Source organism: Capsicum annuum, chromosome 9 (genome assembly GCF_002878395.1).
Source record: "Capsicum annuum cultivar UCD-10X-F1 chromosome 9, UCD10Xv1.1, whole genome shotgun sequence".
Lineage (NCBI taxonomy): Eukaryota > Viridiplantae > Streptophyta > Magnoliopsida > Solanales > Solanaceae > Capsicum > Capsicum annuum.
This window is the reverse complement of record NC_061119.1, coordinates 10,731,775-10,757,630: the sequence shown is the minus strand read 5'-3', so window position 1 is coordinate 10,757,630 and position 25,856 is coordinate 10,731,775. Positions and strand designations below refer to the sequence as shown.

At 36.6% G+C, this 25,856-nt stretch overlaps 1 protein-coding gene and 1 long non-coding RNA gene across 3 annotated transcripts in view; one reads left to right on the top strand and one right to left on the bottom strand.

Annotated features, from left to right (window-relative positions):
- Positions 1–21,325, top strand: part of LOC124887004 — a 36,533-nt gene extending 15,208 nt beyond the window's left edge. The window contains exons 2-3 of one of the 2 annotated variants that reach the window (XR_007044425.1): positions 20,798–20,881; positions 20,960–21,325. Coding sequence is in view for 1 of the 2 variants with exons in the window: in XM_047396088.1 (XP_047252044.1) it covers positions 20,698–20,881; positions 20,960–21,153 (378 nt within the window). In the remaining variant the exon portion in view is untranslated. Of the gene's footprint in view, positions 1–20,673; positions 20,882–20,959 lie in introns of those variants that run through there. The other variant, XM_047396088.1, reaches the window with a different exon arrangement.
- LOC124887005 lies at positions 19,201–22,027 on the bottom strand. The gene is made up of 2 exons (XR_007044426.1): positions 21,712–22,027; positions 19,201–19,466 (listed from the first exon to the last, which is right to left on the bottom strand). It is a non-coding gene; the product is annotated as an uncharacterized LOC124887005 (long non-coding RNA).
- Between the last annotated feature and the right edge of the window lie 3,829 nt (positions 22,028–25,856).

The window sequence follows — 25,856 nt, the reverse complement described above, 5'->3', positions numbered from 1 at the left end:
ATCCCTCATCCAATGGATTTAGTGGAAAATTACCAGTGAACCTTTTTGAGAATTTTCAAGCCATAAAAATCATTGGTGAGAACAGTGGATCCCAAGAGTATGTTGCAGAAGCATATTCTGAATTTTACACGAACGCTTTGATAGTGATAGCAAAGGGACTGGAACTGGAACTTCCTCAAGTTTTGACTACATACATGATTATCGATCTCTCAAGGAATAGATTTGAAGGTCATATTCCAAACATTATTGGAGATATTGTTAGACTCCGTACACTGAACCTATCTTATAATGTCTTGGAAGGTATTATACCAGCATCTTTGCAACATTTATCTGTGCTTGAATCATTGGATCTCTCATCCAACAAAATTGGCGGTGAAATTCCACAACAACTCTCATCCCTCACATTTCTTGCAGTCTTAAATCTCTCTCATAATAATCTTGTTGGATGCATTCCCAAAGGAAAATAATTTGATACGTTTAAGAACAGTTCATACCAAGGGAATTATGGCTTACGTGGATTGCCACTCTCTAAAAATTATGGTGGAAATGATGGAGTACAAGAAGAAGAAGAAGAAGAAGAAGGAGGAGGAGGAGGAGGAGGAGGAGGAGGAGGAGGAGGAGGAGAAGGAGGAGGAGAAGGAGGAGGAGAAGAAGGAGAAGAAGAAGAAGGAGGAGGAGGAGGAGGAGAAGGAGGAGAAGAAGAAGGAGAAGAAGGAGAAGAAGGAGAAGAAGAAAAAGGAGAAGAAGAGGAGAAGGAGAAGGAGGAGGTGGAGGAGGAGGAGGAGGAGGAGGAGGAGGAGAAGGAGAAGGAGAAGGAGGAAGTACCAAACAACGTTGTATTATTGCAAGTGATTGGATCTTTCTATTATAGCTTTCACTAGGAACTTTCTACGCAATGACTTGACTTGAGAATTTGAAAGTTTAGATATTTTCCCAGATTCATTTGGATTCTTGTGCAACGACTCATACATTGACTTGAGATGGTTACGATTATTTTTTCACTATAACTCTAGCATCATTAATCAGTTGCAGATATTTGGAATTCCATGATTTAGGTATTAATGAGTTGAATGACACATTTCCAGGTTGGTTGGGAGGCCTACCGGATTTGCATATTTTAAGTTTGAGGTCAAATAAGTTGCATGGCCATAGAAAACATTCAAGGACAGACAACTTTTTTGCTAAAATTCAAGTCATAGATCTCTCATCCAATGAATTTAATGGAAATTTACCAGTGAACCTTTTCGAGAATTTTCAATCCATGAAAATCATTGGTGGGAACAGTGGAACCCGAGAGCATGTTGCAGATGCATATTCTGATTTTTACACGAATGCTTTGATAGTTACAGCAAAGGGACTGGAATTGGAACTTCCTCGAGTTTTGACTACATACATGATTATCAATTTCTCAAGGAACAGATTTGAAGGCCATATTCCAAACATAATTGGAGATCTCGTTGGACTCCGTACACTGAACCTATTTCATAATGGCTTGGAAGGTATTATACCAGCATCATTGCAACATTTATCTGTACTTGAATCGATGGATCTCTCATCCAACAAAATGGGTGGTGAAATTCCATAACAACTTGCATCTTTCACATTTCTTGCAATTTTAAATCTCTCTCATAATCATCTTGTTAGATGCATTCCCAAAGGAAAACAATTTGATACGTTTGAGAATAGTTCATACCAAGGGAATGATCGGTTACGTAGATTGCCACTCTCAAAATAATGTGGTGGCGATGATGGGGTACCGCAAGTGAAAACTCCAATTGAGTAAGATGGAGAAGAAGAAGAAGGAGGAGATTTCATCAGCGGTTCTCATGGGTTTCAGTTGTGGTTTGGTTATTGGACTGCCCGTAATATACATAATGTTTTCAATGTCGGAAAAATCAGGCAATTTTCCAACTAAAATAGAACAACAAAAATTACCCAACAAATAATATTGAATACTAAGAATAAAGACACCAAAAAATTTGATAATGAAGTTTGGCCAAATAGGCTTAATCTCCAAGCACCCAACATTTTTTATTAATTGCGGGAGAAGAGAACAATTTGGGATGATTCAAATGGGAGGAGGAAAAGTTCTTTTATAGCTCTAAACCTCCCCCCAAATGGTAAAATACCTATGTGGAATAAAATGAGCCAACAAACAACAAATCTCCACCTTGGCTCAATTTCAATCCCACCAAAATACAAATCTTCTCAAACAAACAAATAATAAAAAAAAATTGTTGTGCTTCCAATTTTGAGCCGTGAGGTGCCAACTTCAAATGTGCAGGATATTAACCAAGTTTAAACAATGTTTGAACTTGTCCTTTGTAACCACCTTGGTCAGCATATCTTCAGGATTCTTCGTAGTATGAATTTTCTGGAGAAGTATGTCCTCCTCTTCAAGAATTTCCCGGACAAAATGATAGCAAACATCAATATGCTTCATCCGTGCATAAAAGACTTGATTCTTTGCTAAATGAATAGCACACTGACTATCAAAATATACCTCAAGTTGTTTCTGATCAACTCCCAAGTCTTTAAGTAACCCATGAAGCCAAATTGTTTCCTTCATAGCCTCTGTAATCGTCATATACTCTGCCTCTGTTGTAGACAAAGCCACTGGATTGCAAGGTAGACTTCCAACTAACTGGCGCCTTTGCTAAAGTGAACAAATAGCTAATTGTACATCGTCTCTTATCCAAATCATTTACATAATTAGAATCATAATATCCAACTATGCATTGACCAAGTGTTTTATCCCACTCGAATGTCAACATCTACTGTATTTTAGAGATATCGCAGAATCTATTTCACATCTTGCCAATGACCCTTGCCTCGATCATGCATGTACCTACTAAGAACACTAATAGCTTGTGAAATATCTGGTCTCGTACACACCATTGCATACATCAAACTTCCAACTGCATTTGCATACAGGACTTTTGCCATGTCAGTTGTCGGAGATAATCTGCTACTCAGTTTCAAATGAGGAGCAAGTGGGGTACTTACAGGTTTTGTATCATCGTGCATACCAAAATGTTGTAGTACCTTCTTTAAATACTGTTTCTATGACAGTCGAAGTTTGCCTCTTTCTTTATCTCTGCTTATCTCCATATCGAGAATCTTCTTGGCTTCCCCCAAAGCTTTCATCTCGAACTCTTTACTCATTTGAGCCTTCAACCTGTCAATCTCAACTTGGCTCTTTGCTGCAATCAGCATATCATCAACATATAAGAGTAAGTAGAAATAGGAACCATCTTGAAGTTTGCGCAAATACACACAATGATCATATTTGTTTCTCCTTTACTTCTGACCCTTCATGAATATGTCAAATCATTTGTACCACTGTCTCGGAGATTGTTTCAGTCCGTAGAAAAATTTGCTAAGTTTGCAAACCCAATCTTCTTTACCAGCAACCTTATAACCTTCTGGCTGAGTCATTTAGATTTTCTCCTTCAAATCACCATGTAAGAACGCAGTCTTCACATCAAGTTGAGCTAGCTCCAAATTCAACTGTACTACCAAGGCCAACAATATTCTAATGGAGGAATGTTTTACAACTAGAGAAAATACCTCATTATAATCAATTCCCTCCCTCTGAGAATAGCCTTAGCCACCAATATTGCCTTGTAGCAAATATCTTCTTTTTCAGAAAATCTTTCTATCTTTGCAAATATCCATTTGCACCCAATTGCCTTTTTGTCTTTCGGTAGTTGTGTCAGTTTTCACATTTCATTCTTCTTGAGCGATTGCATTTCCTCTTCCACTGCACCTACCCAACTGCCACTTTCTATGCTTCAAATGGCCTCTAGGTAGGTATATGGAACATCTTCATCAGTAATTAAAAGTGCATACGCTATGATACAAGACAAACAAGGAGAACACGAAACACACTCCAAATCAGTCCACTAATCTTAAGAATCTGAGGACCTTTTTGGAGACCATTCTCGGATTCGCTACCAACAAGAAGAATACAAGATTCAATAATGTATATAACACCCAAAACAGCATCAACACGTGAAGAACAAGAGGATTATAATAATAATAACCGACGGTTTCAACAACACAATAAACAACAACAAAAGATTACACTAAACAAAGGGATAGAAAGATAGACTACATGAAGGCATAATCTTAAGAACCCAAGAGCATATTCCACTCTTAGACCCTTAACACTACACACTACAATTCACCTATCTCTTACGTGGCACAAGAGGGACCTCGATCTCCCAAGCATCCAATATTTCCAAGCTTGAATCCAATACGAGTGATTCCACACTCAAGTTGAAATCCCTAGTTACAATGTTTGGCGATAGGGGCCTTTCTCACAAGCCAGAAATGTCTAAGTGTCTACAACTTTCAATATTCATCAAAAACTAATGACTAAAACCCTACATCATCCTATTTATAGTGTATTACAAATAATAGGTAAAATGACCAAAAGGTCCCTTTAATGAAATATGACCAAGGGCGCCCTTGGAGTGCAAGTTTAGGTCGGTTTTGGTGTGATCCAAGGTATTCTCCACACTTCACTTGGATGCTTTATTGGATGGGTCCAATGCATTATCACATACATGCATCCTCGTGATCGTACCCGTATCAAGCTACCATGTCAATGAAATAAGCAGGCTTCTGAATTTCTCGTCTCTATCTTCTAACTGCAATTGGTTCTGATTGTTGTAGAGGTTCTTGGGTCAGAACCTTATCCTCATCTGATTCTTCTTCTTCCATAGTAGAGTCAGTGGCAGTGCTTCGTGCTGGGGTCACCACTGTTTGCTCAAACTTCACCTGTTTAGGATTACCTGCTTTATAGTACTATTAGCTTTCTTTGGATTTACCTTGTTTAACAAGGCAGATTCATCAAAGGTAACATCCCTATTGATAATCGTCTTTTTTTCCTCAAGACACCACAAGCATTATACCTTCACTCCAGCATTGAAGCCCATAAAAAAAGTCTTCTTTGCTCGTGGATCCAACTTTGATTCAATCACATGATAATATGCAATAGAACCAAAAACACGCAAAGAATCATAATCAATTACAGGTTTTACAGACCATACTTCTAATGAAGTTTTTCCACCTATAGCAGATGATGGTAAACGATTGATGATATATTGAGCATACGTCACAGCCTCAGCCTAAAATTTTCTGTCTAACCCAGCATTAGACAACATACAATGAACTTTCTCCACAAGTGTCTTGTTCATATGCTCTGACACCCTATTCTGTTGTGGTGTTTTTCTAACAGTGAAGTGTCAAACTATGCCATAATCTTGGCATACATTTAGGAATGGATCATTCTTATATTCTCCTCCGTTGTCTGTCCAGAGAACTTTTATCCTTCTCCCTATCTAGTTTTCAACTTGAGGTTTCCACTTAAGGAAAATTCCAAGAACTTTATTCTTATTCTTCATAGTAAACACCCAAACTCTCCTGGAAAAATCATCAACAAAGGTGACAAAATAATGCCTACCTCCAATGGATGGAGTTTCGGCAGTTCCCACATATCTGAGTGCACATAATCTAAAATACCCTTGGTATTATGAATTGCAGTGCCAAACTTCACTCTTCGTTGCTTTCCTAGAACACAATGCTCACAAAATTTGAGTTTGCAAGTCTTTGTACCTTTCAACAATCCTTCCTTGGCAAGAATTTGCAAGGACTTTTCACCAGCATGTCCCAACTGCATATGCCACAGCTTCGTTGCCTCAACATCCTTCTTAGTGCTAGAAGTTACTATTGCTACTGTCCCCAATACTGTACTACCTTGGTAGTAGTACAAATTTTTCTTCCTCATGCCTTTCAACATCACCAGTGCTCCTGACGTTGCTTTAAGAACTCCATCCCATATCATCATAACTAGGCCCTTGATTCAAGAGGCCCCACTAAGATGAGATTCTTCTTTAACTTTGGTACATACGGTACATCCTTTAAAATTCTAGTGGATCCATCATGATTCCATAGCTTGATCAAACCTATCCCGGTCATTTTACATAGATTATCATTACCCATATGACAACCCCACCATTGTGTTTTTGAAACTCAAAAAACCATTTCTGAATGGTACATATATGATAGTTACATAGTGAATCAAATATCCACTCATCTTGATTAGATGATGTTAAAGGCATGACAACTAGGGAAACATCTAATTTTGCATCACTTTTGCATTATGCAACATTTGCATTTTGCGGATCTTGTGGACTCTTCTCTTTCTTTTTCAACTTCGGACAGTCTCTCTTCCAGTGCCCTTTCTAATGACAGAAAGCACACTTATCTTTGGCAATGGCTCAGCCCTTTGATTTGGACCTTCCTCTTCTCCCCTTAGTTTGTCTTTGCTGACGACCCCTTGCCACCAATGCTTATTCGGATGTTGTTGATCTGGTTTTCATATTATCCTACTTTCTCAATTCATGACTATATAAAGCAAAACAAACAGCATCTAACGACACATTCTCTTTCTCGTGAAGTAACGTAGTTTCCAAATATTCAAATTCATCGGGAAGAGATGATAAAAACATCAAAGTCAGATCCTCATCCTCAAATTTCACATCTAAATTCAACAGGTCTGCTACTAATTGATTAAACGTAGTGATGTGTTCATTCATAGTAGTACCTTGTTGATAATCAAATTGGAAAAACCTTTTCTTCATAAGGAGCTTGTTCTGACTACTCATTTCCAGAAAGTTGTCCTCCAACGCTTTCCATAATTTGTGCATAGAAGTCTCATTTTTGAAAGCATACTCCTACTCTATGGACAGGCACGATTGAATTATTCCACATGCCAACCGATTTATGATGTTCCAATCTCTTTCTTCTACCTCTTCTGATTTCTTTTCTTCAATATCAATATCAAGACCCTGGCGGAAAAGAGAGTCCAAAAACTCTCCTTTCCATATGCCGAAATGGCGAGTACCATCAAATATTTCCACCGCTAACTTTAGACTAGACAGCGGAAACCTCGACCATGATGATGAGGAGCCCGATGATCCCGGCGTAGGATCCTTCGTTTCTTGATCTTTATTTGCCATTATAGACTCAATAAAAAGTATTCAATATTACAACAAATGCAAACAAACCAAAGTAATTCTTTTCTAATGTGGAAGATCAGGCAGAACTGCAACCATAGAGCATACTCAGATAGAACCTTAGCCTAGGACAAACCTTGGATTCAAAAGGACCAAAGAAATTCTTGTCTGATGTGGAAGATCAGACAAAGCTGCAACCACAGAGCATATTCATACAAAACCTTGGCTTTGATACCACTTTTTGGGAAAATCAGGAAACTTTCCCACCAAAATAGAACAACAAAAATCACCCGACAAATAATAGTGAATACTAAAAATAAAGACACCAAAAAATTTGATAACGGAGTTCAGCCAAAAAGGCTTAATATCCGAGCACCCAATGTTTTCTATTAATTGTGGGAGAAGAGAACAATTTGGGATGATTCAAATGGGAGGAGAAAGAGTTCTTTTATAACTCTAAACCCCCTACCCAAATGGTAAAATACCGATGTGGGATAAAATGAGCCAACAAACAACAGTCAACTAACTATCCAGTATGGTTTTCGAGGATAGTTGTAAAAGTTGAACATAAAATTGTTACGAGAATGAAAAGATACTAGTGTGTAACTTCCAGGTATTCAACTTAATCTCTATCCTTCATAATATTACGTTTCATCCTTAAATATCTTAACCTGAATCCTTCATTTTTGGAAATTGAAAGATTCAAGTCTAATATGTCGCCATTGATGCAAATATATGACTTCATTTTTTCCAAAGTGCTTATTACTCTATGAATAAAGACATCATTTTTTTTTATAAATTTCAGACTCAGCCTGCCCTGAATTGTTTTCATTTATTTGAAGTTGTTCTTGTACAGTAGCCCAACTTCTATCATTGCTTGCTATATAATCTGTTGTAGTGATAATTTCATCCTAATCACAAGTAATATGGTTTGCATTTTCCATAGCTGAAGCATATGCTGTGGTTTTTTTAGCATTGGCATTCCAACAGATTTTCAACTTTCTGGTTGAGATTTACCGGTCTGTCTGTCCTCAATAACTAATCTCGCTGACCACATCTCGTATGGATCATAGAATCAATACCTTATATATTGTATTAAGATTACCTCTTATAGATAAAAATTTTGGAAAAGTTTATTTTATCGAAAAACAAGAAAGATTTTCTAATTGATGTTCACTGTAGGGCCCAGCCCACGTCCCATCCGAAAGAACAACTCGTTAGCTAGCTTGACAAGTGATCGTGAGCCTATGAACTACAATTTGTACTTTTTCACTTATGAAATTTAATTTAATGTGTAATTTATTAATTTAGATAGAACCAATATATAAATTATTAAATCTTGCATCAATTATTACTTTAAACGAGGGATCTAAAGTTTTTGGTTCAACGAAAAAAAAAAGAATCACAAAGAATGTCATAGCAGTATCCTTTTAGCTGATTCTGATTAGTCGATATTTTATCACCTAGAAGACTCATTGATAATCTGGCAAATTACCTGCTGCTGCAGTTGTCAGCTCAACTAAACAAAACTGGTTTAATTAGCTATAGGAAGATCTTTTCCAGTGAAGGGAAAACCAAAAGGTTTACCAGCTTAAATATTACACCAAAGAATTCAGTACTTGCCATCTTTTATCTTAGGCATAATACATAAATATGACCTTAAACTTGACACCAAATTATAACATTGACCTTAAACTTTGATAGTACACAAATAGGCCCTTTCACTATACAAAACTTGAATAAATAAACACTCCGATTTTGCAACTTACGTGGATTAGTAATCCACTCAGATGCTGCCACCTAATAAAAAAGATACATTATAACTATGACCTTTAACTTTGCTAGTGCATAAGTAGGCCCTTTAACTATACAAAAGCAGAACCAAAAAACCCTTCAATTCTAACTCCAACGCGCGTGGTTTTGTGTGTATAGACGCATTTTTCCACATAGGATTGGAGTGTTTATTTGTTCAGATTTTGTATAGTTAAATGACCTACTTGTGCACTGTCAAAGTTTAAGGTCAATGTTATAATTTGGTGTCAAGTTTAGGGTCATATTTATGTATTATGCCTTTATCTTATCTGAGAAACAAACAGACACAACTGTCAAATGTCCTTCATGAAGAAAATCATGAAGTCAAGCAACAGACTCATGTTGAAGCACCTCAAAACTTGAAAGATTTTACAGCAAGTATTTCCATGTACTTCAGACAATATGCTAATCAATACGATTTGCATGGAAATTTGGGTTTCATTATAAGTAATAAAAATTATTTTTTTTGCGTTAAACTAACTTATCTTCACCCTTGTTTTTTTGGTTTAAAGGATATAACTAAAGTATATATACAAAGACAAACTACAAGAAAGCTTTTAAATGTTGTTACAATCTCTTTCTTGTAGGCTCTGCATTGCTTTTCTTGTTAGTTACTGTAAAGAATGGATCTTGGTCTAACTCAATGACACGCCCCGGTCCAAGGCCCGGGAGATGACACTCACCCAATACTATTTCTAGTACAAGCGAACGTTCTATCATAACACATGAGAATACAACCAACATGAAAGAGTATAACTGAAACAATATGAGATTGAAGGTGAAATATTATCATCAAGGTTTATTAACACCACATAATGTTATACAATACTAATAGTCATTATAAAGACTAGAAATTAAAATGTTTGTTTGACAACTACATCAGCCTGTAGTACTAATACAAAAAGGAAAGAAAATACAATAAAAAATCATCATATCTCATCCAGCCTCCTGGTAGGAAAGAGGCTCACTAATAGCAGAAGTTAGGAATCCTAATGAAGTGCCTAAACACGTACTTGAGAGCCAGAACCCACATTATGAAATGATGCAGCGCCAAAGATAGTCAATATGTGGAATATATTGGTATGTAAAACCATTGCAGAAGGGTAGTACAACGAGAAATTAGAAGTAACAATAAAATTCAAATTTAAGTGAAGGCATCTGGAAAGGAACAAGAATGTAAACTAAATTTATAATTGACCAAGTAAAGTAGATTTAAATTCCTTTGATTATTTGTTGGAGAAAGTAGTGAATCATTATAAACCCGCGCATGGAGTCTGATCTCGGCTCGATCAGCTAAGCCGTCCTGTACCTTTCTAGTCATAGTACGTGACATGACATAATTTGCTAGCAAGTATCCATGGTTATCCCCTTCTCGGGACACGTGAAAGAAAAGAGAGTATCTGACTTGCAAAATAATCTCTATCCTATGTTGGCAAGCATAGTTTCGGGCATTTGTCATTTCAACTTGATCATCGGAGTGAAGGTGATGAACCTCAAGTGCCTTTTGTTGAACTTTCTCATGAATAAAATGGAAATCAATAGCTACATGCTTCATCCTACTATGAAAAATAGGATTAGAGCAAATGTAAGTAGTGTTGACATTGTTACAGAGAATTGTTGGTGCGGAAGACAGTTATAGGTGAAGCTTCTAGATCAAATTTGTGAGCCAATTGACTTAAGAAATAGTAGCAGCAACAGCTCGGTACTCAGCTTCTTTGGATGAGCTTGAGATAGGCTTTTGCTTTTTGGAAGACCATGAGATTGGTGAGTTCCCAAGGTAGACAAAATAATCCATTGTTGATGTTCTGTCATGTGGATTTCCAGCCCAATCAGAGTCAGAATACACAAGCAAACGGTCTATTGAATGTTGACTTAATTTACCCCCAATGTGGTTGTTTGCGTCAAGTAGTGCAACAAGCATTTAGTATCCTTCCAGTGAAACTATTTGGGATTATGCATGAACTGAGACAACTTGCTCACAACAAACCCGATGTCAAGCCTAATGAAGGATAGGTAGTGAAGCTTACCAATGATTTGTTGGTAAAGTAAAACATCAATGGCTGAATCGGTCTCTGAGTCAATGAAGGAGCAAGTTGATGACATTGGCGTTGGAACACCCTTACAGTCACCCATATGCAATTCATCTAGAAGATGTATGACATATTTATGTTGGGACAAGTATATGGCAGTTGGTGTGGATATTACCTCGCACACAAAAAATAATGCAAGAGCCCAAGATCTTTGAGAGAGAATCGTTGAGAAAGTGATTTAATAATGGACATGATACTTTCTTGAGTTCTACTCGTAATGATTATGTCATCAACATATATAAGAATGCAGACAGTAATACTAAAATTATGGAGGATAAACAAAGATGAGTTAGATTTTGATTTAACAAATCCAATACTTGTCAAGTAGTTGGTGAGCTTAGTGTACCATGCCCTAGGAGCCTGCTTCAATCCGTATATAGCCTTTTTGAGCTTGCAAATGTAAGTAGAATTTTGAGAGGACTCAAAAATAGGAGGTTGTCTCATGGAAACTTCCTCTTCAAGTATACCTTGTAAGAATGCATTATTGACACCTAGCTGATGAATAGGCCAAGAACGTTGGGCAGCTATTGCAAGGACCAAGCGGATTGTTGCAGGCTTGACAACAGGGCTGAATGTGGAATGATAATCTAACCCGAATCTTTGAGTGAAGCCTTTGGCTACTAGGCAAGCCTTATACCTATCAATGCTTCCATCGGGATTATGTTTAATTCTAAATAACTACTTACAGTCCACAACATTCTAGGAGGGATCACTAGGGACCAAATCTCACGTCTGGTTTCTGACTAGATCATCATATTCCACTTTTATCACTTTTTTCCACTAAGGATAAAGTTGTTCTTGATGGTAGGACAAGGGAATTGGTGGTAGGAGATTGGTTTTTGCAAGAAAATTCTTAGGTTTTAGACCATTTGTTTTTGAGTGGGTAACCATTAGATACAAAAAGGTGGCTGGTTTTGGTTATGGTGGAGGGGCAGTAAGTTGTGGTGGTTGCAAGGCAGTGGTTGGTAGAACCTGAGGAGCTTTTACGGATGGAGTAACATTAGAGGTCTGACAGCTATAGCTGCAGGTGATGGGTGGAATCTTTGTTGCTGTAGGAGAAGGGGGAATAAGAGTTGATACAGTTGAACATGGAGAAGCATGGCTGCTTGCTGGATTGTTGGGAGAAAGTGGAGAAGTACCTGAGCTTGGCGACGCTGCTGTGGAAGGAATGCAGATAGACCTTTGTGCGCTTGTAGACAACGGCTGAGGTAGTTCAAAACATTATGGCTTTGTTGAGATATCAATGTCAGGATAACTAGTTTCAAAAAAATACTACATCTCTAGAAAGATAAACTTTGGAGGAGGTCTGGTCAAAGCATTGATGGTAATAATGTTTGTTTGAAAATCCTAGATAGACACAGGGCTTTGATTTTGAATCAAGTTTATTTTGTGCATACGGTTTCAGCCACGGATACCATATACAACCAAAATTTTTGACGTTGTCATAATTTGGTGATTCTTGAAATAAAAGCTCGTATGGACACTTATATTTTAGATTTGGAGTTGTCATTCTATTAATGAGAAAAACCGCTTGATGACATGTAAAACTCAAAAAGGTGGCTGGTAAAGAAGCTTGGTTCATTAGAGTTTTTGTACTTTCGACAACATGTCGATGTCATATTTCTACTATAGCAACTCGTTGTGGAGTATAAGGTGGATAAACTAAGTGTTCATAGCCTTGTGATTTCAAATAAGAAGTTAAACTCTGAAATTCACCTCCTCCTTAAGTATAAAAAGATAATATTTTTGTTTGAAATCGGCGTTCTAGTAATGAATGTAGTGTTTTGAAAACATCTAAAACCTCGTGTTTGGCTTGAATCGTGTGGAGCCACATGCATTTGGAAAATTGATCTACTAAAAAAACATAATATCTTTTTCTGTCAATGGACAAAATAGGTGACGGACCCCACACATCATTGTAAATAATTTGTAGAGGCTTGTGACTCTGCAAGGAATTCGTAGAAAAAGATTGCATGTGGCTTTTATTTGATTGGCATGAATTATAAATAGAAAGAGAGTCTTTCTTAATAGGAATGAAAAATTTATTCAAAAATATATCTAGAGTACGGAATGGTGGATGCCACAGATCTAAGGACACAACCATATTGCATTGAGGTTGAAAAGAAGAAGCATTGTCTGGTGGCCAATCATAAAATCGTCCTCTACTCCACCCTTGAACTAACGGTGCCCCCGTACTCAGACCTTCATAAGATAAGAGAATGGAAAGAATTCACTGGATGTTTTATTATCACGACATAATTAAGAAACTAAAATCAAGTTATTGGCAATGGAAGGGGAGCAAAGTATATTGGATAATTGAAAGCTAAAATTAGATGCACATAAGTCAGTGTTACCAGTGTGAGAAATTGGTATGGTGTTACCATTTCCCATAGTGATTTTTCCAACCCATTGTAGTCAGTAATATTTGTGAGACTTTGGGTATCCGATGCAATATGGTGTGCAGCCCTGAAATCAACTATCCATGGGGCTGATTGCTACCTTTTATGTTCAGCAAAGTTGGCCTGAGCCTGAAAATAATTGTGAGATTGAGAGCGAGAAACACGAGCAGAGTGACCAAGTCGGTCACATAACTGACGCACTAAGTTGACTTCTTGCAGATTGGTGCGACAATTACTCCCTAGCTGAGAACGTCGTTATTGTTGCTGCTGCTGCTGGTAGTTGTGTTATTGTTGTTGCTGTTGGTAGTTGTTTTGACTCCTATTATTGTTTGTGACGTTGGTCCTTATTTGAGAGTTGGACTTCTAAGCAACGGCAGTAGTAATTGTGGTGGAGTGAGGTGGAGCATTGTGTTTGAGGAAAAGCTCATGATCAATAATCTTTTCAAATAGTTCGACATATGAAATTGGGGTGTCACGTGCATGAATTGCTGCTGAGATTTCTTGATATTCTGGTCCAAGACTAGTGAGAATCTTGGCAATGAGTTCGTCGTTTGTGACAGGAGCTCCTACAGTGGCAAGCTCATAGCAGAGAGATCAGACTTGGTTGAGATAGTTCGTCATAGGAAGACTCTCTTTGGTAAGATGATCTAGGCGATTTCACGAGCTAAAAATGCGAGTTTGTGACTTATTGGCATAAGCAGTATCGAGGGAATCCTAGGTTGCTTTGGCAGTAGTTGCAGTGGTAAAAGTGGCAACAAGAGTTGTATCTACGGATGCTAAAATTGCATTCTGGATCAATTGGTCCTGACGAAACCAATTAACATAATCGGGGTTGTCAATTGTCTGGTTATTTGTGGTGGTGGTCACGGCAGGAGCAGGGATAGTCCCATCTAGATGTGATTAAAGATTGTGTCCTCTCATGAGAATGGATACTTGTGCCTTCCAAAGAGAAAAATTATGGCTACCGGCAATTTTAATCAAAAGTTGGGTAACCGGGTTAAATTGGACAATATTGGTGGAGTTGGTTGCATCGGAGTTGGTAACAGAGAGAGCTATTTCTGATGGTTGGGTAAAAAAAATATCTTCGAACCCCATGAGAAGAGAAAAAGCTCTTGATACCATATAAAGGTTTGAGATGCAGAAGAGAAAGATGAATGTTATTCACGTACAACAGCTCTTTATAGAGCGGCTACAAACTATGTGATAAAATACAGGAAACTATGAGACTCCTCAATATAACACATAACTAACTACTGTAATTGAATATATCTTGATAGCTATAATAGCTTAAGTTAATAAAAAAATGAGGTGACATATATTATCTGCTCTTACTTACTGTGCAAGGTATTTACTTAATAATAGAGTAGGATAGATTGGAATTAGCGATGTAACAGTATGTATTTTATTATCTGAATGTTGCAGCAAGAGAACTAGTAGTCCGCACTGGTTCTTGTTTTGTATTTATGAACTTGGAAAAAGTAAAGAAGCATATTGTAACTACTAGGTAGGGGGCACTGGTGTATCATCTATGGACTGCTCAAAATTGGATGCTATACAGAAACCACGTTATAGACAGAGATACAATCTTCCAACAAATACAAAATGAAGTCAAAGAAAGAGTAGATGTACTTAGAAGTTCAAAAGTGCTAGGAGATGTCTGCTCCGGTCAACAGATTATGTAGTTAGTTCTCTTTGTTGAGACTTAAGTTCTTTAGTTTTTTTTACTTGCTAGAAAGTTGTTATACTCTTGTAACTTTCTTATTTTTCTGTAAGTTTCTTTCTGTCATTATAAGTTCTATAATTTGTTATTGATGATAAGAACTAGATCCAATCAAAACCACATTCAACTAGTAATTACACATACTTAATAAACTTAAAGAGATTTAGTATGTCAACATACAATCTGGAATGGATATCAGCTTAAGAGACAAAAAGGGAACAATTCTTCAGTCTAAATTGGCTTTAATGATTTTCAAAAAAAAAAATGAATAGTATTCTTGATTTGAGGTGATTTTCTAGATTTCCAGTAAACTTACTTAAGGAACTAACATGATGGATGAGGATAAAGAAACTCCTAATTTCCCCGACAACTTAATTAAAGAACCTAGACATGTCAAGAGTAATTTGAACTGTGAGAAACAATAGAACTTGCAGATGCAGAGAGACAGTTCTACATACCTCAAAGTGTTTGAAGATCTTGAGATCTGGCAAAGGAATTAGACTTGTTTTCTTGAACTAATTCCCCTAGATTCTTGAGAGCTGAGTTTGACAAGAGAACTGGGATTGCTGGATGATGAAATAGTTTGTAAAATTGCTGGAGAAAGTGGAGTTTTTTAATGTGTGCAGCTGAGGAAGACATACAGATTGTAACTGATGGATTTTATAATGTGTGTGACTTATGAAGATAGAGAGATTGTAACTGATGGAGTTTTTAATGTGTGTAACTGAGTGTGAGATGTTACAATATCTCCCCTTTGGAATCATTCATCCTCGAATGATGGTTATAGACTCATGAAAAAACACTGTGCAAAAATTAGGGAATGAGACTTAACGCAAACATGACATAGGACATGGTTTCAGGGGGAATGAACATAACAACTTAAGGCTTGAATTAATGGAAATCATAGGCATGAGCCATGGGGGTATTTTAGTTATCTGATTTGGGTCCATAGAGCATGAATGACATAATGAAGACTTGGACATCAGTCCCCTTCAATATAAAGTTATATGACATGAAAAAGCGGTGCAATAGACATAGGAATGTGAGCATTTTCACCTCTAATATTGGTAGCCTTAGATCTTAGAAAACACCTTTGGAAGCTACCCCTTTTTCCTATAAATACCACACTTCATTATTTCCAACTCACATGAGCATATACAGATACTAAAGTATGGTTCTAATTACATATTCTTAATATATTCAAGCCTAACTCGGTGGTACAAGAAGCCACACCTGAAACAATCATGGTAGTCTAAATCCTATAATCTATTTACCCTTTAGGAACATTCATCTTGATTGTTAACTTTCTCTTGGGTTTGTTCTAAAACTCAGAAAGGTCTCTCTTGCACCTATAGTTATCTATAAGGATACTACTTCTTCTCATCGCAAAAAAATAAAAAATAAAAAATTACCACCCTCAAGCTCTAATTAAGAAGTCATAAATTTCATCACGCATTTACCCATATAGGTATCAACATGATATCCACGTCTATCACTATAACCACTTCATGGTAACTTTAAATTTAACACTATATAAAAAGTCTTCCCCGTCTTCCCTAGAACCTCTTGCCCCAAAATTTCATGAACTCCTACCGAGAGGCACACCATATGACCTCATCTTACTATTAAAAATAGCTAATCATCATCTTGTACTTCATTCATACTTATGATCGTAGATGGAACCAGTACACCGCAATCATCATGACAAGGGCCATCTATTCACCTCCTTCTGAACGATTACTCAGCTAATATCATACAACTGTCAGGTCATAAAGAATATCATCAAAAATAAAAGGGATGCTATTCAATCACTACTAATACTTATTGTGACCTTGCCACTCTAGATGAGGCCTGGGAATAAATAGGCATAAAGACTTCATGTACCAAAACACAGAAGGTGTGAATAGAGAGTCATTTTGCGCATAGGGATAACATAGCACAAGCTAAGAACATATCATAAAGTTTGGTTTCTTAGAACTGAGCCTAAAGTAGAGCATGGGTTTTGGGCTCAGGAACAACGTAACGTAGAGCCTAGATATCTAGAACCTTAGAGTAATATTAAGATCGTGGTGTGAAGTTATTGTTTCCTATTCAAGGGTTAGAACATGGTCATGAGTTTGTACAAAAAATTTGGATCGTAGACATAGGCACGACATGAATGTATAAAACATGGGTAGAGTCTCATCTTGGCTAAAATCATGAAATATGCTTGAAGAATGAATCATAATGGAACTCATCATCTCTCTTTTCTAAAAAAAAACTCACTATCTATATCTCAAGCCCCAATTTTGTTCTTTACCCAATCATCTCCCCCTTAGGTCAAAGTCGACATCTAATGTATGCGGACCTATTCTCCAATCTGAGCTATCATCACCTTACTCCCCCGATAGACTTTATCTTTAGGTACACAATCCTTTCTAGTAATTCCTCCCATGATACATCTCTTAACTTTCTCCCAACTTTGCAGTCATCTCTTTATTATTTTTGCTCTCATTGATATACATAACCACTTCCTCTATACCTTCCCTTCCCTTCTAAGTCTACTAACATCACACCTCTAAATTCTTATCCACCCAATCCAATGGAAATTAAAATTGTACTAAGAGGCTCAACATCATCCATTTATAATACTCTTAATTCTTCTCTCAAGAACACCATATACAGCATACCTAGCCTTCTCCACACTTACTAATTCAAGGGTACTAAATATACTCACATAGCACTTAATATCTTTGAATCTCATATGACGAAACACTAACTTGGTTACCCCTTTTCTTCATGAAACCTAGGGATTTCTTTATTTAATGACTTAGCTACAATTCACCGTTCCACCACTTTTCCACATATATATTTTTTTGCACATTCGTGTTATCCTTAATTATCAAACTTAAGCTCTTCCACAAAAAAAAGTCAAGCCTACTAGATCTATTTTCCAAAACTAGTGCTATCACCCTTATACCGCCATTATTTCTCACTTTGGTCAGCAAAAGATCAACCTTAGTATCTTGTGCTAAACATGGATGGCCACACTATTCGATAATACTAATTCAAACCATAGCTTATAAAATAAATCAAGAACCACTAGTCAATATAAATTTCGTGACAACACAGTCGATCTAAATCACACCATCTATCTTATTGCAACCCATAAGCACACTCTCCTTCTCAACATTACTATCACTCCTTACTAACACACAGTCAAGCCTTAATAAACTTCTTTCTTAAACCGAGTACATACTCCAAGTCATCTTAATCAACCATTCTTCCTCTATTAACTATCATAAAATTTTGTAAGTTTTGATATACCCTAACTAACACCAAAGGACATTCTATCCCATTACACGCTTAATGAATAAATGACTCTTTTTAAATACATCAATCAATCACTATCCCCATTTGTTGTCCTCCTCTACACATGATTTCATATTTTTGACCTTGGGATTATTCTACTACTTATGACTTACAACAAATTACAACAAACATCACAAACAATAATATCTCCTGAGTGGAAACACTACCCAAGAGTCTAGACACACCTTTCCCCCCTTAAGGATGTCATCTGAAATAAGTTTCTGGAAGGTCTGGGAGAACAATCTTACTATGGCTCAAAAGTACAATATATACTAACAAGAGTGTACGTGTTTTTTTAAAATGGTATACTCGAATACACTAATGGACTACTCAAAACGCCTTGTACAATTAGTTATATTTCTTTTGTATCTATTGGAGAGCACCTCATCGATATAGATATGAGTTTCACAACACCTGCCACCTTAAAGATGAGGAGTAGATAGAGAAATTTGAGAAAAACACGAACCCAAGTAAGTTCTTTTTTTATGGTAGTGCTCTATTGCATGATCTAGTGTATGGAAGAAGGGGAAATGAATCCTAAATGTCTCATAGCCTCCCTATTATACGTGTGGCGCGCTTCACACCCATAAAAAGGACTCTACTAGATATGGCTTCACAGACACCCTAGGACACTTAAACTCTATGCTTTGGTACCAAGCTTGTCACGCCCCGAGCCGAGGCCCGGGACATGACACGCACCCGATACTATTTCTAGTACGAGCAAACATTCTATCATAACACATGAGAATACAACCAACATGAAAGAGTATAACCGAAAAAATATGAGATTGAAATAAGATTTCTTGAAGGCAAAATATTATCATCAAGGTTTATTAACACCACTTAATGTTATACAATACAATAGTCATGATAAAGACTAGAAATTAAAAAGTTTATTTGAAAACTACACCAGCCTGTGAAGCCTCAAATAAGTACTAATACAGAAAGAAAATAAAATACAAAAAAAATCATTGTATATTATCCAGCCTCCTGGTAGGAAAGAGGCTCACCAATAGCAAAAGTTAGGAATCCTAATGAAGCGCCTGAACACATACTTGAGAGCCAGAACCTACATCATGAAACGATGTGTGCCAAAGACGGTCAATACATGGAATGTATTGGTATGTAAAACCATTACAGAAGGGTAGTACAACGAGAGATTAGAAGTAACAATAAAATTCAAATTTAAGTGAAGGCATCTGGAAAGGAACAAGAATGTAAACTAAATTTATAATTGACCAAGTAAAGTAGATTTAAATTCCTTTGATTATTTGTTGGAGAAAGTAGTGAATCGTCGTAAACCCGCGCATGGAGTCTGATCTCGGCCCGATCAGATAAGCCGTCCTGTACCTTGCTGGGCATAGGACGTGACATGACATAATTTGCTAGAAAGTATCCATGGTTATCCCCTTCTCGGGACATGTGAAAGAAAAGAGAGGATCCGACTTGCGGAATAATCTCTATCCTATGTCGGCAAACATAGTTTCGGGCATTTGTCATTTCAACCTATGTCTTCACAATCAGCTAACTAACTCTCTTATGCTCATGATGTTATATTATTTATAGTTCTTGAAAAATGTTAGACTTGTCAGGATCATGCTCATGGTTTATTCATTTTAGGCTCGTGTACATATGTTTGCCATTTTAGGCTAATGATCATGAATTTTTCCTTTATGACTCATGCTTGGAAAATCAACCTCGTTGGTATCATACCTCATGAATGATTATAGTCATTAAGCATTTTTTTGGAGTGTCATGAATAGTAAAGTGTTGTTACATTATAACATGCCTTATAACAATATTTCATGACACAGCTTCCGCTGCACTTAATGAAACTAATGAACAACTTGAACTGTTCTAGTCAAGATTTAGAATTCATATCTACAAGTTGGAGTTCCCAGTTATGATGTCTTACGAAAACTAATTAAAATTTTATATCCTTTAGTTTAAGAAGAACCCCAACAAGTTTATGTTAAAGATCACAAAACAGATGAAACTGTTGACTGTTTGGTTGTAGCATCGAAGAGACTAGCTACCATGGAGAGACTTCAGAAATTTTGGGTAAATGTACCACCTGATTGAGTATTCTATGGCATAGGTACTGAATCTTTTGATCACCAGTTCTTTTCTCTTCTTTTCTTCTCTATTATGTTACATGGGATATGTTAAGAATATTGGCCTGGTTGGGGTACAAATAAATATGGAAATCTAACAAGACAAACTCTAGCGGACATGCTCCTGGGCTAAGAAGAAATTTGGCAGAGGTGCAATAGTTAGCTGTGTGTTTGTGATGGCGGTGTATGCCATATGGCAGGAAAGTAACAAGCTCAATTATTAGGCTGGTCATTTCCATTATGACAAGAGTTTGTCGAGAAATTCAAGTTCTTGGTTTTTTTTTAGGCAATGCAGTAGAAAGATGGCTGTCTTGCATGAGACTTAAATGGGGTACCAAGAAGAGGATGTTGCTCTTACTTACTGTTCAAGGTATTTACTTAATAATAGAGTAGGATAGATTGGAATTAGAGATGTAACATTATATATTTTATTGTCTGAATGTTGCAGCAAGAGAACTAGCAGTCTACACTGGTTCTTGTTTTGTATTTATGCGCTTGGAAAAAGTAAAAAAGCATATTGAAACTACTAGGTCGGGGGCACTGGTGTATCAACTATGGACTGCTCGAAACTGGACGCTATACAAAAACCATGTTATAGACAGAGAGACAATCTTCCAACAAATGAAGTCAAAGAAAGAGTAGATATGCTTAGAAGTTCAAAAGTGCTAGGAGATGTCTGCTTCGGTCAACAGATTATGTAATTAGTTCTCTTTGTTGAGACTTAAGTTCTTTAGTTTTTTTTCTTGGTAGAAAGTTGTTATGCTCTTGTAACTTTCTTATTTTTCTTTAAGTTTCTTTCTGTCATTATAAGTTCTATTAATTTGTTATCGATGATAAGAACCAGATACAATCAAAACCACATTTAACTAGTAATTACACATACTTAATAAACTTACAGAGATTTAGCATGTCAACATACAATCTGGAATGGGTATCAGCTTAAGAGACAAAAGGGAACAATGCTTCTATCTAAATAGGCTTTAATGATTTTCACAAAAAAAAAAAATGAACAAGTATTCTTGATTTGAGGCGATTTGTCATATTTCCAGAAAACTTATTTAAGGAACTAGCATGATGGATAAGGATAAAGAAACTCCTAATTTCCCCAACAAATTAATTAAAGAACCTAGACATGTCAAGAGCAATTTGAACTATGAGAAACAATAGAACTAGCAGATGCAGAGAGATAGTTCTACATACCTCAAAGCATTTGGAGATCTTGAGATCCGGAGAAAGGATTAGACTTGTTTTCTTGAACCAATTCCCTTAGATTCTTGAGAGTTGAGTTTGACAAGAGAACTGGGATTGCTGGATGATGAAATAATTTGTAAAATTGCTGGAGAATGTGGCGGTTTTTAATGTGTGCAACTGAGGAAGATAGACTGGTTGTAACTGATGGAGTTTTTAATGTGTGTAACTTATGAAGATAGAGAGATTGTAGCTAATGGATTTTTTAATGTGTGTAACTGAGTGTGAGATGTTACACCTAACTCAACCTCAAAAGCTAGATCATGGGGTGAGGACTTATCTTCATCCTTGTTTTTTTTGGTTTAAAGGATATTACTAAAGTATATATACAAAGACAAACTACAAGCAATCTTTTCGATGTTGTTACAGTTTCTTTTTTGTAGGTTCTACATTGTTTTCCTTGTTAGTTACTGTAAAGAATGGATCTTGGCCTAACTCAACCTCAAAAGCTAGCTCATGGGGTGAGGATCTTGGGCCTAAAATGAGGACTCCAACACCCCTCGCACGCCTAGGATTGGACATCTAGAGCATGGATCTTGGGCCTAAAGTGAGGACTCCAACTGTTGGGTTCAAAGTAAATGAAAAGTGTGAATGAAAAATGGAGGAAACCAAGTGGAAGGAAAAATAGAGAAGAAAAAAATACTAAAATGGAAAGTGTGTTGTAAAATGGAAAGTCTACTATATCTCCCACATTGATGGGAGAATGTGACTTTCAAGTGTTCATATTAAGAAACACTTATTTCACTTGGTAAGTGAGGCAAGAAATAAGAGATGTCTCGCACATTCGTTGTCGCCTCCGTCATCGCTCGCTCAGCTCGGCTCGGCTCGGCTCGGATTCAGATCAATCGATGAGATCTATATTTTTGGAAAAAATTTATTTGACTAAAATTTAATCCGAAGGGAAAATAAAAATGCAGTAAATTTTTCTATGTTTTGATCTTCCATTTATAAGCATGCAGGCAACTGATGCTTCAGAAGGATGCACTGTTTTGAACTGATGCTACTGTTTTGAACTGATGCTTTGGAAGGATGCAATCCTTCAACGAAATGACACATTGATTCATGAAATGGTATGCCTGTTCGGAAAAGATGCATTCCTTGGATGAACAGGCATAATTTCCCAGAAAGGTCACACCTTTTAAGTGAACCATTGCCACTTTTTAGAAGAGGCATATGAAGGCTATATAAATCTGCTTTCATCCATAGGTTTAGACATGAATTTTCTAAAAATACAAACTCTCTTCTTGTCTTCAAACACCTTTCTATATGATCAATCAAACCGTTGGGTGAGTTCGTTGAATCAAACAATTTGAGGTACCATTCTTCAATTGAAGACCATTTTATCCTGGGAGAAAGATTCCATAACCTCGGGTATAATGAGGGGAATTATTCCTTAAGGAAACTCCATGAAGTCAGGGGACTTGGTCTTAAATTTCTATTTCATCACTTTTTCTAAACATTAACACACTTCTTAAATAGATTATTCATAATCTAGTGTTGAAGGTGTTAAGAAACTTCAAAGTGTTCTTGTCTTGTCCTTGAACTAGTGTTGAAGTTTGTGTTGCTTATATACAGATTCTTGTACTCAAATACATATAAAATAACAATCTTAAGGAATAATCACAAAATCTGTATTGCTTGTTTTCGGAGATTAAAGCTTTGAGCTTTGCTCCGTTTGAATTTAACTAGTGATTTGAAGACATAAAATCTTTATCACAAGTTAAACTTCACTCGGTTGACGATCAAAAGTAAAACTTCATCGTTAACTAAAAATAAGAAGAAGAGTTTAAAGTTGTTTAACTTTATAAGTAGTATTTTGTAAATACTAAATTTTACTATCTTGTGGTGACAGGAAAAATGACTAATGAAAGTCAAATGCAAGATGCAGCAACGTCTGTGGGGGCAACTAGTATTGCCACAAAAAGTCGCACGAATGCTATGCCAACAATGGCACCGGCGGAGAAGCCCAAAAAAATTGCGGGCATTGACTTCAAGTGATGGTAGCAAAATATGTTCCTTTACCTCACCACTCTATGCCTTCAAAGGTTCACTAGTGAGGATGCTCCTGAGGTGCCCGAGGGAACCTCGGTCAAAGAGCGTCTCATGATTGTTGAGGCTTGGAAACACTCAGATTTCCTTTGCGGGAATTATATCTTAAGTGATCTCCAAGATGACCTTTATAATGTTTATATTGGAACTAAGACATAAAAGAAATTGTGGGGCACACTAGAACGAAAATATAAGACAAAGGATGGGAGAATTAAGAAATTCTTTGTTGCAAGGTTCCTGAACTTTAAAATGATAGATAGAAAATCGGTTGTCTCTCAAGTGCAGGAATTACAAGTAATCATCCACGATCTCCTAGCTGAAGCTTTGATTGTGAATGATGCATTTCAAGTAGCAGCGATAATTGAGAAGAAATGCAAGGAGATGACTGTTGAAAATCTTATTGTCCGACTGTGTATTGAAGAGGACAATAAAGCTGCCGAGAGAAGGTCAAAAGGGAATTCTACAATTAATGCAGAACATATTGTAGAAGATGACCAAAATAATTCTAAGAAAAGGAAGAAAGTTGAACAAGGAAGAAATCACCTAAGAAAAAGTTCAAGGGAAAGTGCTTCAACTGTGGCAAGATTGGACACAAGTCCATGGATTGTCGTGCCCTTAACAAAGGAAAGAAAAAGAACCAAGAAAATATGATTGAGTCCAATAAAGAATATGATGAGCTATGTGCTATGTTTTCAGAATGCAACTTGGTGGGGAATCCTCTTGAGTGGTGGATGGATTCAGGTGCCACCCGCCATGTTTGTGCCAACAAAGAGCTATTTTCGTCATTCGCTCCAGCTCAAGTATAAGAAATGATCTACATGGATAACTCCGCTACTGCTAAGGTAGAAGGAATAGAAAAACACGCTTGAAAATGACTTCAGGAAAGGTCTTGACACTTAACAATGTCTTGTATGTTCCGGAGTTACGTAGGAATTTAATTTCTGTTTCACTTCTAGACAAGAACGGATTAAAACATGTAACCATTTTTGGAAAAATTGTAATTAGTAAAGGAGAAATGTATGTAGGAAAAGGCTATCTCACTGAGGGACTTTATAAGATGAATGTAATAAATGTTGAAATCAATAAAAATTCAAATTCTTCTTACTTGCTTGAGTCTTATGATTTGTGGCATGAACGTTTAGGGCATGTTAATTACAAAACATTACGAAAACTGATTAACTTAGAAGTTTTGCCAAATTTTAAGTGCAATAAATCAAAGTGTCAAACGTGTGTGGAATCAAAGTATGCAAAGCATCCTTATAAGTCCGTTGAAAGGAATTCCAATCCCTTAGGCTTAATACACACTGACATTTGTGATATGAAGTCAACACCATCACGTGGTGGGAAAAAGTATTTCATAACTTTTATTGACGATTGAACTAGATATTATTATGTCTACTTTCTAAATAGTAAGGATGAAGAAATAGATGTGTTTAGGTAATACAAAACTGAAGTTGAAAATAAGTTGAGAAAAAGATAAAAATGATAAGAAGTGATAGGGGCGGAGAATATGAATCTCCCTTGGCGCAATTATGTGCAGAGAATGGAATCGTCCATCAAACTACAGCACCATATTCACCTCAATCTAATGGAATTGTGAAAAGGAAAAACCGAACGTTGAAGGAAATGATGAATGTCTTACTTATAATTTCCGATTTGCCGCAAAACTTATGGGGGGAGGCTATCCTTACAGCCAATTATATACTAAATAGAGTTCCCCATAGCAAGACACAATCAATTCCTTATGAAAAATGGAAAGGAAGGAAACCCAACTTGAAATATTTCAAAGTGTGGGGGTGTCTAGTGAAGGTCCAAGTTCCTAGGCCTAAAAGAGTTAAGATAGGACCTAAGACGGTGGACTGAGTGTTCATAGGATATGCTAAAAGTAGTAAATCATATCGGTTTTTGGTTCATAAATCCGAACATTCGGATATAAATGAAAATATGGTAATTAAATCAGATAATGCTGAATTCTTTAAAAGTATTTATCCGTATAAAACTAGACATGAACAGTCTAGTGGAGGATCTAAACGACCTCAAGATGAACC